This window comes from Anoplophora glabripennis, unplaced genomic scaffold, assembly GCF_000390285.2.
Source record: "Anoplophora glabripennis isolate ALB-LARVAE unplaced genomic scaffold, Agla_2.0 scaffold792, whole genome shotgun sequence".
NCBI classification, from domain to species: domain Eukaryota; kingdom Metazoa; phylum Arthropoda; class Insecta; order Coleoptera; family Cerambycidae; genus Anoplophora; species Anoplophora glabripennis.
Genome location: NW_019416871.1, coordinates 9,744 through 22,265, shown reverse-complemented (window position 1 = coordinate 22,265; position 12,522 = coordinate 9,744). Strand labels below are relative to the sequence as shown.

The 12,522-nt window shown below is 30.9% G+C and overlaps 2 protein-coding genes across 2 annotated transcripts; one reads left to right on the top strand and one right to left on the bottom strand.

Moving 5' to 3' along the window:
• Positions 1 to 678: 678 nt before the first annotated feature.
• LOC108914329 (estradiol 17-beta-dehydrogenase 8) lies at positions 679 to 7,175 on the top strand. Its single transcript, XM_018720114.2, has 4 exons — positions 679 to 896; positions 956 to 1,272; positions 1,322 to 1,631; positions 7,011 to 7,175. The coding sequence occupies exons 1-4, from the start codon at positions 863 to 865 to the stop codon at positions 7,094 to 7,096; spliced, it is 747 nt and encodes a 248-aa protein (XP_018575630.1). The 5' UTR covers positions 679 to 862; the 3' UTR covers positions 7,097 to 7,175.
• Positions 7,094 to 12,074, bottom strand: LOC108914330 (deoxynucleotidyltransferase terminal-interacting protein 2). Its single transcript, XM_018720115.2, has 4 exons — positions 11,826 to 12,074; positions 11,478 to 11,776; positions 7,440 to 7,604; positions 7,094 to 7,376 (listed from the first exon to the last, which is right to left on the bottom strand). The coding sequence occupies exons 1-4, from the start codon at positions 11,884 to 11,886 to the stop codon at positions 7,170 to 7,172; spliced, it is 732 nt and encodes a 243-aa protein (XP_018575631.1). The 5' UTR covers positions 11,887 to 12,074; the 3' UTR covers positions 7,094 to 7,169.
• Between the last annotated feature and the right edge of the window lie 448 nt (positions 12,075 to 12,522).

Below are 12,522 nucleotides of genomic sequence, written 5' to 3'. Positions count from 1 at the left end.
CTATAGTAGGATCGTATACGATGCAAAGTAGAGCAAAAAATTGTCGGCCTTTTATCAAAGGAAAATCGTGTCATCATTTTTAGGAGGCGTAAGATAAATCATTTCAAATTTAAAATGAAATTCAATGTAAAATCTGAAATACCGCTGCATACGCACTGTGTTCTGGTAGTAGCTGTAGTCGCCCAGGTGCATCGAGTGTACGAACTGGTCGGTTATACGTCAAATACTAACCTGGCGAGCTTTGCCGTCAATTAGAGAGCGCTTCCAAAAAACAAGTAAACAACTGTGGCGCGTACAGAGGTAAAATGTAGTACATATGTGGAATTTAGGAAACAAATTGGATTTATAATAAATTACATTTAAAATAAATAGTTTATGAGAATAAAGGAATTTTTGTAGGAACAAGGGTGCCAGACCTGAACTGATCCCCTCGTCCCTTCATAATGTATAAAGAAATTATTCGATTTGTAAAACCTTTAAAAGCGTACTTCATTGGTTCCCTTGACAGACAATGATTTTTTACTTTGCATCGAATATGATCCTACTATAGTTACTCATATAGCCTCCCCTATATCTCTGCTTCATTTATTGAAATTGACCATTGACCTTTATTAAATATGTGCTTAATTTTGAGTTAACGTTTAATACCATCATCATGAGACACAAACATGATAAATGATAAGGATTTGATAAACGAAATAATAAGTGATGACAGTGATGTTTATACTTTTTTTATGTAGATACAGATTTTAGATATTTACTTTACTTACTTACGCACTTTTAATTTACAAAATCAATTGAGAATTGTTCCCGTTACTATTTTACAAAGTTAAATATACTGATATAACTATTAACGGTATAAATGACACTAACAGGAAGATTGGCTTTTATTACAGGTATAAAAGTAATATTAAAATGTACAAATAATAGGTAATTCATTTTTCAACAACTTTAGGAGCTGGCTCTGGCATTGGTAGATCAACATGCCGGATATTAGCTAGGGATGGTGCATTTATTGTTGCAGCTGATAAAAATAAAAAGAATGCGGATGAAACAATTAATGCCGTTTCAAAAGAATTCAAACAAAAACACATTTCATTAGAGTTAGATGTTGGAAACTCTTCTAGTATAGATGAAGCCTTGGGGAAAATATTAAAAGAATATGGGAAGCCTCCTACAATAATAGTTAACTGTGCTGGAATTTTACGAGATAATTTTATTCTAAAATTATCAGAAGAGGACTTTGACGAAGTTTTAAAAACAAATTTAAAAGTATGCATTTTAAATTTTATATAAATGTATTCTTATAAGACTGTTTAAGGGTACATTTTTAATTGTGCAGAAATGTGCTAATGCTATTATTGAACATGGGATAAATAACGCTTCAATTATTAATCTTGGAAGTATAATAGGAAAGTATGGAAATATTGGACAAGTTAACTATGCTGCCAGTAAGGCAGGTGTTGAGCGATTAACTAGAACTGCCTCTCTAGAATTGGCAAACAAGGGCATTAGATTAAATTCTGTATTGCCAGGTTTCATTATGACTCCAATGTTCCAAGCAGTTCCTGATAAAGTGAAAACAAAATTTATGAGTAAGATTCCCATGGGAAGATGTGGAGAACCAGAAGGTAAATTATGCAAAAGTGTATTTAATTTTATGGTAATATATTCAAAAGTCTACACCTCAGTAGATGATTTTTTAATTGGAATACATTACAGTTGCCAACTGTTTCTAATGACTTTTAAGGATACATTTATCAAAAAATTTTCATTTCATTTCTATAAAAAAAAGTCAGAACCTTAATTTTGAATTTAAATAAGATTTTGCTCGTGTAAAAATAAAAATTCATTCACACGACAATATAAAAAAGAATTTCATTCAGTTTTCTCCCTTATTTGATTGCCACGCCAAAGAGAAAAAAATAAATGAATAATCCCACAAAAAATAATTTTATAAATACTGAGAAAGTAAATAATAATTTTTCATGACTACGAAATATTCACTGCAACATAATTATTACAGTTAATGTTTTGAAAAATTCTGTTTTCGTTATCAAAACCTTCGTTATAAAATTACTTAAAGTCAAATGTGGCAGTTTTTTTTAGTTTCCTTCCTGTTCATAGATATATGTATAAGATATATCTTATTCTGTTATTACTTACCCATCTAGTCATTTAGAATATTATTCACTCAGCAACTATCAAAATTTACTTACATTTATTACATAATTTATTAGTGTTTAGCAAAATAAACATGGACGTTTTTAATTTTCTTTTTTAAAAATGTTTGTTTGACTGTCGACTGTTTTGCCAAGCATATTTGCATTTTGTAGATTTTTTAAATTCTAAGTTCTTTAAATAACTATAACTCGATGGCCAAAATTATAGATAGAGATTCATCGCTAGCTCTTGGACTAGTAAGGGGGATGAAGCGTGCCGGGAACGAAAATCCATTGGCGTGTCTGCGTAAAAGGCAACAAGATATAGAAAATATAGAAAAAACATAATAAAACATAACATCTAATATTTTTTACGGTTTGCTATAACCGGCACTTTGATCAATTTTAATTATTACAGCATTTTAAAACGTCCCAGTTGTGTTTTTTTAATTTATAAATTTATTATAGCCATGGAATTAGACCCCTCGTCTACGCTTATGCTGTGACGTTTCTCAGGTCGGGCAAATCAAGTCCGTTTACACCCACTAAAAAAGCATTTCCCTATTCCCTATAGGTGGATTTCACAGAATCTAACGACACTTATAGTGTACGATAACTCAATAAACAGAAATCTAAATAAATTTAGATAAATTTGGAACGAATACATTGAAAATGAATTTTTCGAGATGAATCACCATGATGAACTTCAATTTTGTTGTACACAAAACACAAAAATGTTATTTTGAGTAAAAGTAAACACCTTATTATTTTGCAAGATACGAAAAAAAGGCATTCTTGATAAAAGTTTTTGCTTGAAAAATGAATGTCATGTTATCAAAAATTTAATTAAGTATTCTCTCGAACACTTCTAACCATAGTACGTAGAAATGCTCGATACATTTTTTAGCGATGAACTCTAAAATTTACCATTAAATTTTCGCCAAAAAATGTATTTTCAACAGGATCAGTGTGCTCGTGAGGTAACAGTAGCTTAACCATAGATTTGATCCTCGATGGATTGGTAGAAATGCTCCAAATTTGTGGCCGCCAAGGAGCCCTGACTAAACTATGGTCGATGTGATTCTATGGAGCCGTTTAAAACAAATTGTTTATGCTACTCCAATACCAAATAATATCAAAATGCTGGAAGACAGAATTACCCAGGCTGTCCGTTCAATATCCCAGGAAGAAATCGGAAATTCCTTCAGATATCTAAGGAAGCAATTAGAAAAATGTGTTCAACATGGGGGTGGCATTTTTGAAATTTGATATCTTCATCATATTGTTTTGTTCACTTTTTTAGCTTAATTGTTGTAATTATGTATTACGTATTTAAAAATTACACTTGAATAAGACATATTTTAGTTTTGTTCCCTGTATAAAAAATTACATTTTTGATAACATTCATTTTTCAAGCAAAAACTTTTATCAAGAATGCAAAATAAGGTATGTTTACTCTTACTCAAAACAACATTTTTGTTTTTGACCCACCCTGTACAACAAAATTGAAGTTCGTCATGGTGATCAATATTTTATAAACAAGCAAAAATTTTTATCAAGAATGCCTTTTTTCGTATCTCACTTTTTTGTCCATTTGTCCTCTTGTAGACTCAATCTGTGGACATACTGTATACAAATGTTGAAAAAATCTTCTGAAATTGCCGAAAGTAGGGCAGTCAGTGACTTGCCAGGGGATTAAGCGGGAGTTGGAAATAATTATCAAAAATGAAGGTTGGCAAGTCTAAGGTGCATTAATCTAAATCGTAAAAAAATATTTAATTCTGTAGCAAATTTGGCGAAAAATAGGGTTTAATTTGACTAGAATACTTACTTCAAATACAGCAGTTCGTAACTGATGACTGCTGCAAAAAAATTAAATCTATTTTTCTCTGGAATGGTGTATTTTACAGACGTATAAATATACCTTTGAAAACAAATAAAGGGAAGTCTTAAAAAAATTGTTTCCTCAAAATCTACCAATAAAAAAGAATATTTCAAAAAAGGTTCACTGTTTAGCGTGTTCTTATAATGACTTCTATGTTTTACATAAAAAATAATTACATATTAATGTTTGGCTACCCCAAAAATCTCTTATACAAAATTTCATTGAAGTATCTAAATAAAGTGACAATAGTCTCGAAAAAGTGAAATAAAAAAAAGGTATAACTTTTTACAAAGCAAAATTGTACCAAAGTAACTTTTCTTCCTAATCAGTTTTTTTTTACCCAAGTCAGCTACTCTTGAAATATCACATTCTTTACTGGATACTCTATACAGGGCAGGAAAGTCCCCATGGTTCATCGGCCGTTACGTGAGAGCGATAAAGAAAGTCATAGAAATCCGTGCGATAAAGAAAGATGGCTATAATGAAGGCATCTAATAATCACCGCCCATTTCGCCCTTCCACTTCTTATTTGTGAAAGGGAGAAATGGGCGGTGACTATTAGACGCCTTAATTATAGCCATATTTCTCTATCGCACGGATTTCTGTGACTTACTTTATCGCTCCCACGTAACGGCCGATGAACCATGGGGACTTTCCGACCCTGTATATTATCTATTTTGTTTATGTATTTTTTTTATTAAAATCGTACTAAATTAGTTTCAAGTGATTTTTATTGCATGGAAGGTTATTTTTTTTTATAAAATGAATAGTTTATAATAATTATTATTATAGTTGGTACTTATGTTTATAATTCAGTGCCTAAATAACATTATCAACTTGGCATATTTTATTAATAGACTAGGCGGTATCTGTTTTGGTTTGGGTGAATCGTATATCCACGGAGATTTTTGGCTTTTTGGCTTTCAAATATCACTAGAAATGAAAATTTTTCTATGCGCATAAAAAAAACGTGGGCTTAACTTTTGGCGGCACAATATGTTAAAAAAATTCGAAAAATGTCATATTTTTCTTCCTATTTAATTATGTATCTTTTCAAGAGTTGATTTTAGGCGAAAATGGAAGAGGAAAAAAATGTTTGTAATTAAATTTTTTACAAAACATGACTAGTTACAAATCGAATGAATCATGATTATTATGGTAAAAATCGAAAAAATCGCAAAAATGGGGTTAAAAAACAATACTTTTTAGGGAATTTTTTTGGGGTATTTAAATTGGGTATAGGACCTTTATACTTGGCTCAAGAAAACTTCATGTTATGTAGAATCATCACACCAAATTTCATCAAAATCGGTTCGATAGATTTTGCATAATAATTTTGCAATCCAGATTTTGAAAAAAAAATTGCAAATTTTCAAAATTTTGCACAGCAAAAACCAAGGCCCTTAGATACTTGAAAATTTAATCACATATAGAAGGGCTCTCAAGCTTTCAAACTTTTTTTGAAAAATTCGAATCCGTCAATTAGGAGAGCTCTGGCGCTTGTTTAAACATTGGTCGAATTTTTGTACTTATAAACAATTAGAACTTTGTGAATATTCAATCAAATCAAATTTTTTAAAGCAGGTTTTAAAAGTTCTTGGAAAGACGCTTCTTTAAAAAAAAACAGATCGATTGATCAATTAGTTACGTAGTTATAGCCGTCATTTACACTAAATGTACTGGGACATCCGGGCTAATTTTTCGAAAAATACCTTTGGTATTCCGAGTACTTACCAGTTCTAAGATTACAATACTTTTCTTCATTGGCAACCTACTTTAAAACGTGTTTAAAGTTATTTATGCAAGTGAGAAATTCAATAAAATCGTACGGGTGGTGGTGGTGGGGGAAGTAGAGAGCGCGGCCGTTTCGGCCTGCTCGAAATTGAATCGGTTATAACTACGTAACTAATTGATCAATCGTTCTGTATTTTTTTAAATAAGCGTCTAATAAAACTTAAAACCTGGTTTAAAAAATTTGATTTGATTGAATATCCACAAAGTTCTAATTGTTTATAATTACAAAAATTCGATCAATGTTTAAACAAGCGCCAGAGCTCTCCTAATTGACGGATTTGAATTATTCAAAAACAGTTTGAAAGCTTGAGAGCCCTTCTATACGTGATTAAATTTTCAAGTATCTAAGGGCCTTGGTTTTTGCTGTGCAAAAATTTGAAAATTTGCAATTTTTTTTTCAAAATCTGGATTGCAAAATTATGCAAAATCTATCGAACCGATTTTGATGAAATTTGGTGTGATAATTCTACATAACATGAAGTTTTTTTGAGCCAAGTATAAAGGTCCTATACCCAATTTAAATACCCCAAAAAAATTCCCTAAAAAGTATTGTTTTTTAACCCCATTTTTGCGATTTTTTCGATTTTTACCATAATAATCATGATTCATTCGATTTGTAACTAGACATGTTTTGTAAAAAATTTAATTGCAAACATTTTTTTCCTCTTCCATTTTCGCCTAAAATCAACTCTTGAAAAGATACATAATTAAATAGGAAGAAAAATATGACATTTTTCGAATTTTTTTAACATATTGTGCCGCCAAAAGTTAAGCCCACGTTTTTTTTTATGCGCATAGAAAAATTTTCATTTCTAGTGATATTTGAAAGCCGAAAAGCCAAATATCTCCGTGGATATACAATTCACCCAAATATAGCTTTTTGAAACAGATACCGTCCGAACTATAACCCTCTACAAGGTAAAATTATTTAGTTAAGTCTATGCTAATAAAATGTTTTCTTGCAGTGGTCTGTAATATTACAACCAGATTTCCTTTTTCAATATATGTGAACCTACTCTTTATAATAGATATTTTATATTTAGTTTTTATATAGTAAATTTTTACATTCTAACTAGTGTATTATGAAATTGTTTTTTTAAACGACATGGTATAAATTTAAAAAATATTTTGGATTAATTTCAAATGTGCTAATTAAATTAATTTTACAGAAATTGCTGAAGTAATAGCGTTTTTGGCTGGTGATAAGAGTTCTTATATAACAGGTACTTCCATTGAGGTTACAGGAGGATTCTAGTAATGACGATTTTGCACTAATTTTATATATTTTATGAATTCATTTGCATAGAAAAATAAATAAATATTAGGTTTTATTTTTTTTTCTTCAATTTCTTTGCCTGCCTCCAAGCTTTGTAATGTGTTTTTTGTTTCTCCTCAATAATTTCCTTGTATTTCCTTTTATTATATTTATTAAATTCTGCATCTGCTAATAATTCCTCTACTAATGTGTTCTTCCTCTGTTTTTTAGTTAGTCGATTATTATAATAGTCAAGAGGAGAGTCCATTACTTTCCCAATCTAAAAGTATACATTTTATTTATTTGAAATAGAACAAGTACAAAAAAAATTAAATAATTATACCTGGAAATATTTTGGCAAAACTTTCAAATCATTTTTCTTGTAAAACCTTTTAGGATCCAATACAGATCGCATTTGCAATATCTCTAAATCATGTTTTACTTCTTCAGTCATTTCTGTAGCAGGCAAGCCGAACCACTCTTTTCCTTTTGTTTTTTGCCTTTCTCTCTAAAATAAATATTTGTTAGATTGATAGAAATGTAACCATAAGTGCACTCCTTTATTTATCTTTAGAACAAGCCAGCCAGACATCAATTAGAGTTTTATTTTTTCTACATAATATAAAAAATTCATTAATTTTGACATATTAAAAATATCTTTAAATATACTAATCCTGGATCACAAAGTAAATACTTGCTTGATTTCAATTATTATTACACTCGAGTATTTCTATCTACAACTGAAATGCCATGGAAATAATTTGCATTCGCTTTAAAGAAAAAGTGATTTTCATAAATTAGTGCTCAATAAATAATCTGCCTTAGACTGAGAGTACTAGGGATGGATTACTATTTCATAAACTACTAATTTTAAACACTTATTTGACTGAAGCAGCTTTTTACTGCCATCTGTTTTTAAAAGTAACTTGTTTGTAACAACAGGTTAGGTCCCATTCCATATACCCTAACCACGGACAATATAGCTTCTCGCTTCAGACTGCGCGTAAAATGTTGGAAATTGGCAATCTAAAAAGGATGCAGGGTCTTGTTAGCCGGCATCGAGCAATAAAATTTAGCGTGGTAACTCTTCTACTCGTAATAGGAGGCAGTTCTAGCGGTGGCTTTGTTGCAAAATAATAACTGCCTAATAAATTTAATGCATTTAATTATGTAATTAAAGAGATATGGAACATCTCTTTTGTTTGGAAATCACATTTGTGTTAAATGCTAAATAAAATAAATCAAGTTAGAATTAAAACTATGAATCTACCAAATTAATTATTTATTTTATATAGGTGAACACCTTGGATTGGGAGAATTCAAAAACTTGCAATTAATGTTTTTAGATTTGTACAGCGACTTCCAATTTGGTATGATAATCACATATTTTTTACTGAATATTCTGTATTTTATCATACAAAAAATTGCAGTCAACGTGCCAGTAAATAAATATAGCTAACGAATAAATATACTGTGTATCCTCAGATGGGTACTATTCTCTTATTATGAATTGGAGCTCGTTATGCAACAGGTGTTCAAAAAAATTAAACAATGTATTTCCTTAAGAATAGTACCTTAATTTTTTATTTAATAAAATTGTTGGACCTTCAAGGGGTGGTTGAATATGAAATTTATTTAAAAAAAAAACAAATTGTCAATCAATGATTCCTTCAGAGATAAGATAAAGCGTTCACTAGTGCTGTTGCAATTTTTGACTAGCAGGAGAGACAATTAGAACCAAGAGTGTGGAGATTTTTTCAATTATTTTTTCGATTCAACGCACTGTTTCTGAGTTATAGCCACTTTTTTATTCTATGATGTCACACACCGTTGGTCCCGAATTTTTTTTTACATGCGGACTTCGGACCGTTTTCACTCGATCACCAATCATGGGAGATTTTTTGATATTTCGAGTCATTTCCTCGGTACAAGCAAAAACTATTTTTTTTTTCTTTCACATATTGTGACACCCCACCCTGCCTCACCCACCAAGTGCTCTACTCAGAACTAATGGGAGATTTGTTTATATTTCCAAACATTTCTGAGTTACGAGCAAAAACTGTTTTTTTTTTTCTCATACATTATGACATCATATCTCGATGTAGGAGACTAAAAAAGCCATGCGCTCTACCCTACGCCCCACTCCTGAAGATGCTGGGAAAGCCCCAGGGGAGAGAGGGAGGGAGGGAGAGAGAAGCCCTTTATGAGAACAAAGTCAAATCTATCTATATCGCACACTAAAATTTCGTGTCTCTCGCACACAATCAGACAAAAATGACAGAAACGAACCATCCTTTAAAATTACATGGGATTTATCATTATCAGAATAATCCATTTGAATTTAAAAAAATTAAAATGGGTTATTCTGGTGATGAAAAATAAAATATAATTAAACTGTATTATTCAAATAAAATAATGTGCAAAAGTTCTTCAGGAATATCCACAAATTTATTTTGGAGGAATCTCGTCAACGAACACTAAACAATGTTATTAGAAACCTTAGGTGGCCAGAAAACAGCCCCGATCTCAACATAATTTTGTGGGACACAAAATATATTATCGAATACCTCAAAATTGACAAGTATTGAAAGAAAAAGTACAGGACGTAATCGTGCGGGAAAGAATGTATGTGTAAAGGTCGCTTAAAATATGTATATCAGTTACTTCAAATCATTCCAAAGCTGATTAGAAAATTACTTTTACTTTTAAATTGTCACATTTACTTTTCCATTTTTAAAAGTATTGTAGATTCGTTAAGAAACAAAATTAGGTACTCTTTACTTTTTGGTATCTAATTGAAAACTAAAAAGGGGAAAGTGCATACTTAATAAAACAGGAAAACTTTGTGCACTCTGCACTTTTCAACTTTTTGCTCTAACTTTTGAAACCATAAATATAAAACAGAAAATAGACCAAAACAGGAAAAGTAAGGAGTGAAAAGTTGAAAAGTACTTTCAAAAAATAGTAGCGATGGGACTACTCGAATGAAAATTATCGATTATTAAAATCTCTCGAGATATCTCGAGTGATCATATAGAATCATTTGATTATTCGGAGACGAATGACAGTGGCCACAGCGTTACTAACACCTGCGCTACTTGAGCGAATGCGCAGATGTTTCGATTGTTAAAACGCTCTAACAAGCTACAACATCTCGAGATAAGAAAGTCGGCCGAGAGGATAGATGAGAATCGAATATCACAGAAATATAAGAAAAAAGGTATGCAGGAATTTTATGTGTGGCATCACGCGGGTTAGAAGGGAGCTTTATTTAGCGGGGATAAAAATTCATATGCATGAAAATAATACCAAATTATGTTTTCTATATAATTGTTTTTTCAAAAAAATCCTAAACAATGGACCTCTTTAGGCGGTGACTACTCATTTTAAACACATGCTGCTGAATCACTCAACTGGCAACGAAAAAATATGGAAGAAATGCCCCAATCCGTGACAGTCATTCATTTACCTAGCGTTAACATGTTTCGCACATGATTTGGAACTTTCGATTATATATCATTCGAATGATCATTCGATTATAAAATTAATTCGAACGGTAACCTCTCGATTATTTAATTCATTCGATTATTCCCATCACTAAAAAATAGGCAGGTTTGCCAATCACTAGAGATTAAAGCTGCTTCCCTTTTGCAGGCAACTGAGTACATATTACACGTGAGGTGAGTGTACTCATATCAGTTGTTTCAGTTGTGATTCATCTTGTAAAAGGTCGTAAAAACGATCATATGAGTTAAATGTAAATTAACCATATATAAACTTAAATGCGAAATATTATTATTGAAAAGACGTCATAAATCATAATACTTACCTATTATTTGCAACTTTTAGCTTTTAAAAACAAACCTAACCGTGCCTAACCACACTTTAAATAACTGAGCACAAAATGAGCTAAGTGAACAAGCTCTCAAACTAATGCAGATAGCAGTAAGTGGGGGTAAAAATTCTCAGTTCAAACTCACTTCGGAAAATTAAAAGAAACGCACAATTAACTGAGTCATGACGTCACATGTGATATTAATGTGATTTTTCTTGCAAAAGGGAAGCAGCTTATATGACAGCCTCTTTTGGAAGAATTCTTTGTAATGGGTTAAATAAAAAGTATTTAAACTCTTACCAATCAGATTTACTAAAATAGAAAAGTTGCCTAAACGCACAATTAACTGAGTCATGACGTCACATGTGATATTAATGTGATTTTTCTTGCAAAAGGGAAGCAGCTTATATGACAGCCTCTTTTGGAAGAATTCTTTGTAATGGGTTAAATAAAAAGTCTTTAAACTCTTACCAATCAGATTTACTAAAATAGAAAAGTTACCTAAAAGAAGCTGCCATGCCCTCTTTTAGCTTTGTTTACGCCTACCTTCCTTTGTTCCTTAATTTTTTTTTCTGACACTTCGAATGGAGGAACAGCATGCAATTTTTCAAATTCTGGATTTAGCAATATTGATTTGCTTAAAACTTCATCAATATCACTTTTCCTACCTAATTCCTCTTCGTAATGTTTACGAGGCACCTTTGGATACTTTTTATTACTCCGTCCTAAATCATCGAGGATCTCCTTTAAAAGAAGATTTTCCTTCTTATTTTTTTCTTTTGGCTTTCTCTCAACTAAGGTGTCTTTATAGTCTTTTAATAATTCATTTATAAACGATTCATGAGCTAAAATAACTGATTTTGAGGAGGAAACATTAACTAATTAAGAACGTACCTTCATTCTTATTTTCAAGAATTTCATCACTTTCACCTACAGTATCGATTATGAAATCCATATTTTAATTGGTAGGTAGGTTAAGAAAGTACATATGTACAACTTATCAGTTTCACAATGTACTTGTACAGTTGATTAAATAAAAGACTAATTAAATGTACAAATACTATATTAGAACTAGGGTGAATAGTGCAATCATGGAGACTAGACAAGTATTCTCTTTCTATATAGATACCTACAAAGACAATAGATAACTATAGATAGCTAACTCGAGTGGAGGGGGAAGGACTGTAATAAGCATCAGCGCCAATGTGCCAAGTGTATCAAATAGAAGTCATTTAGCGGGACTTTTAAAATATATTGATAATATTAAATAATAAACTTAATTTTGCCTAAAATGATTATATCTCATACTGAGACTGTAAATAATATACCATAAAGAGACAGTATGTCACATTACTTTAAATTTTGAAACGTCATCAAAGTAATGTACAATAGTGTTTTTTTTTAAGTATATTATCTACAATCTTAGTATAAAATATAATCATTTTAAGCAAAAGTAAGTTTATTAAAACAACCCCTTCATCAATAATCCTTCTACTTCATGGGATTATTTCTTAATTGTTAATGGCAAAAAATACTCAAACTCTAAAATACTAAATACTGCCACAGAAAAGTAATTTCAGACAATATATAA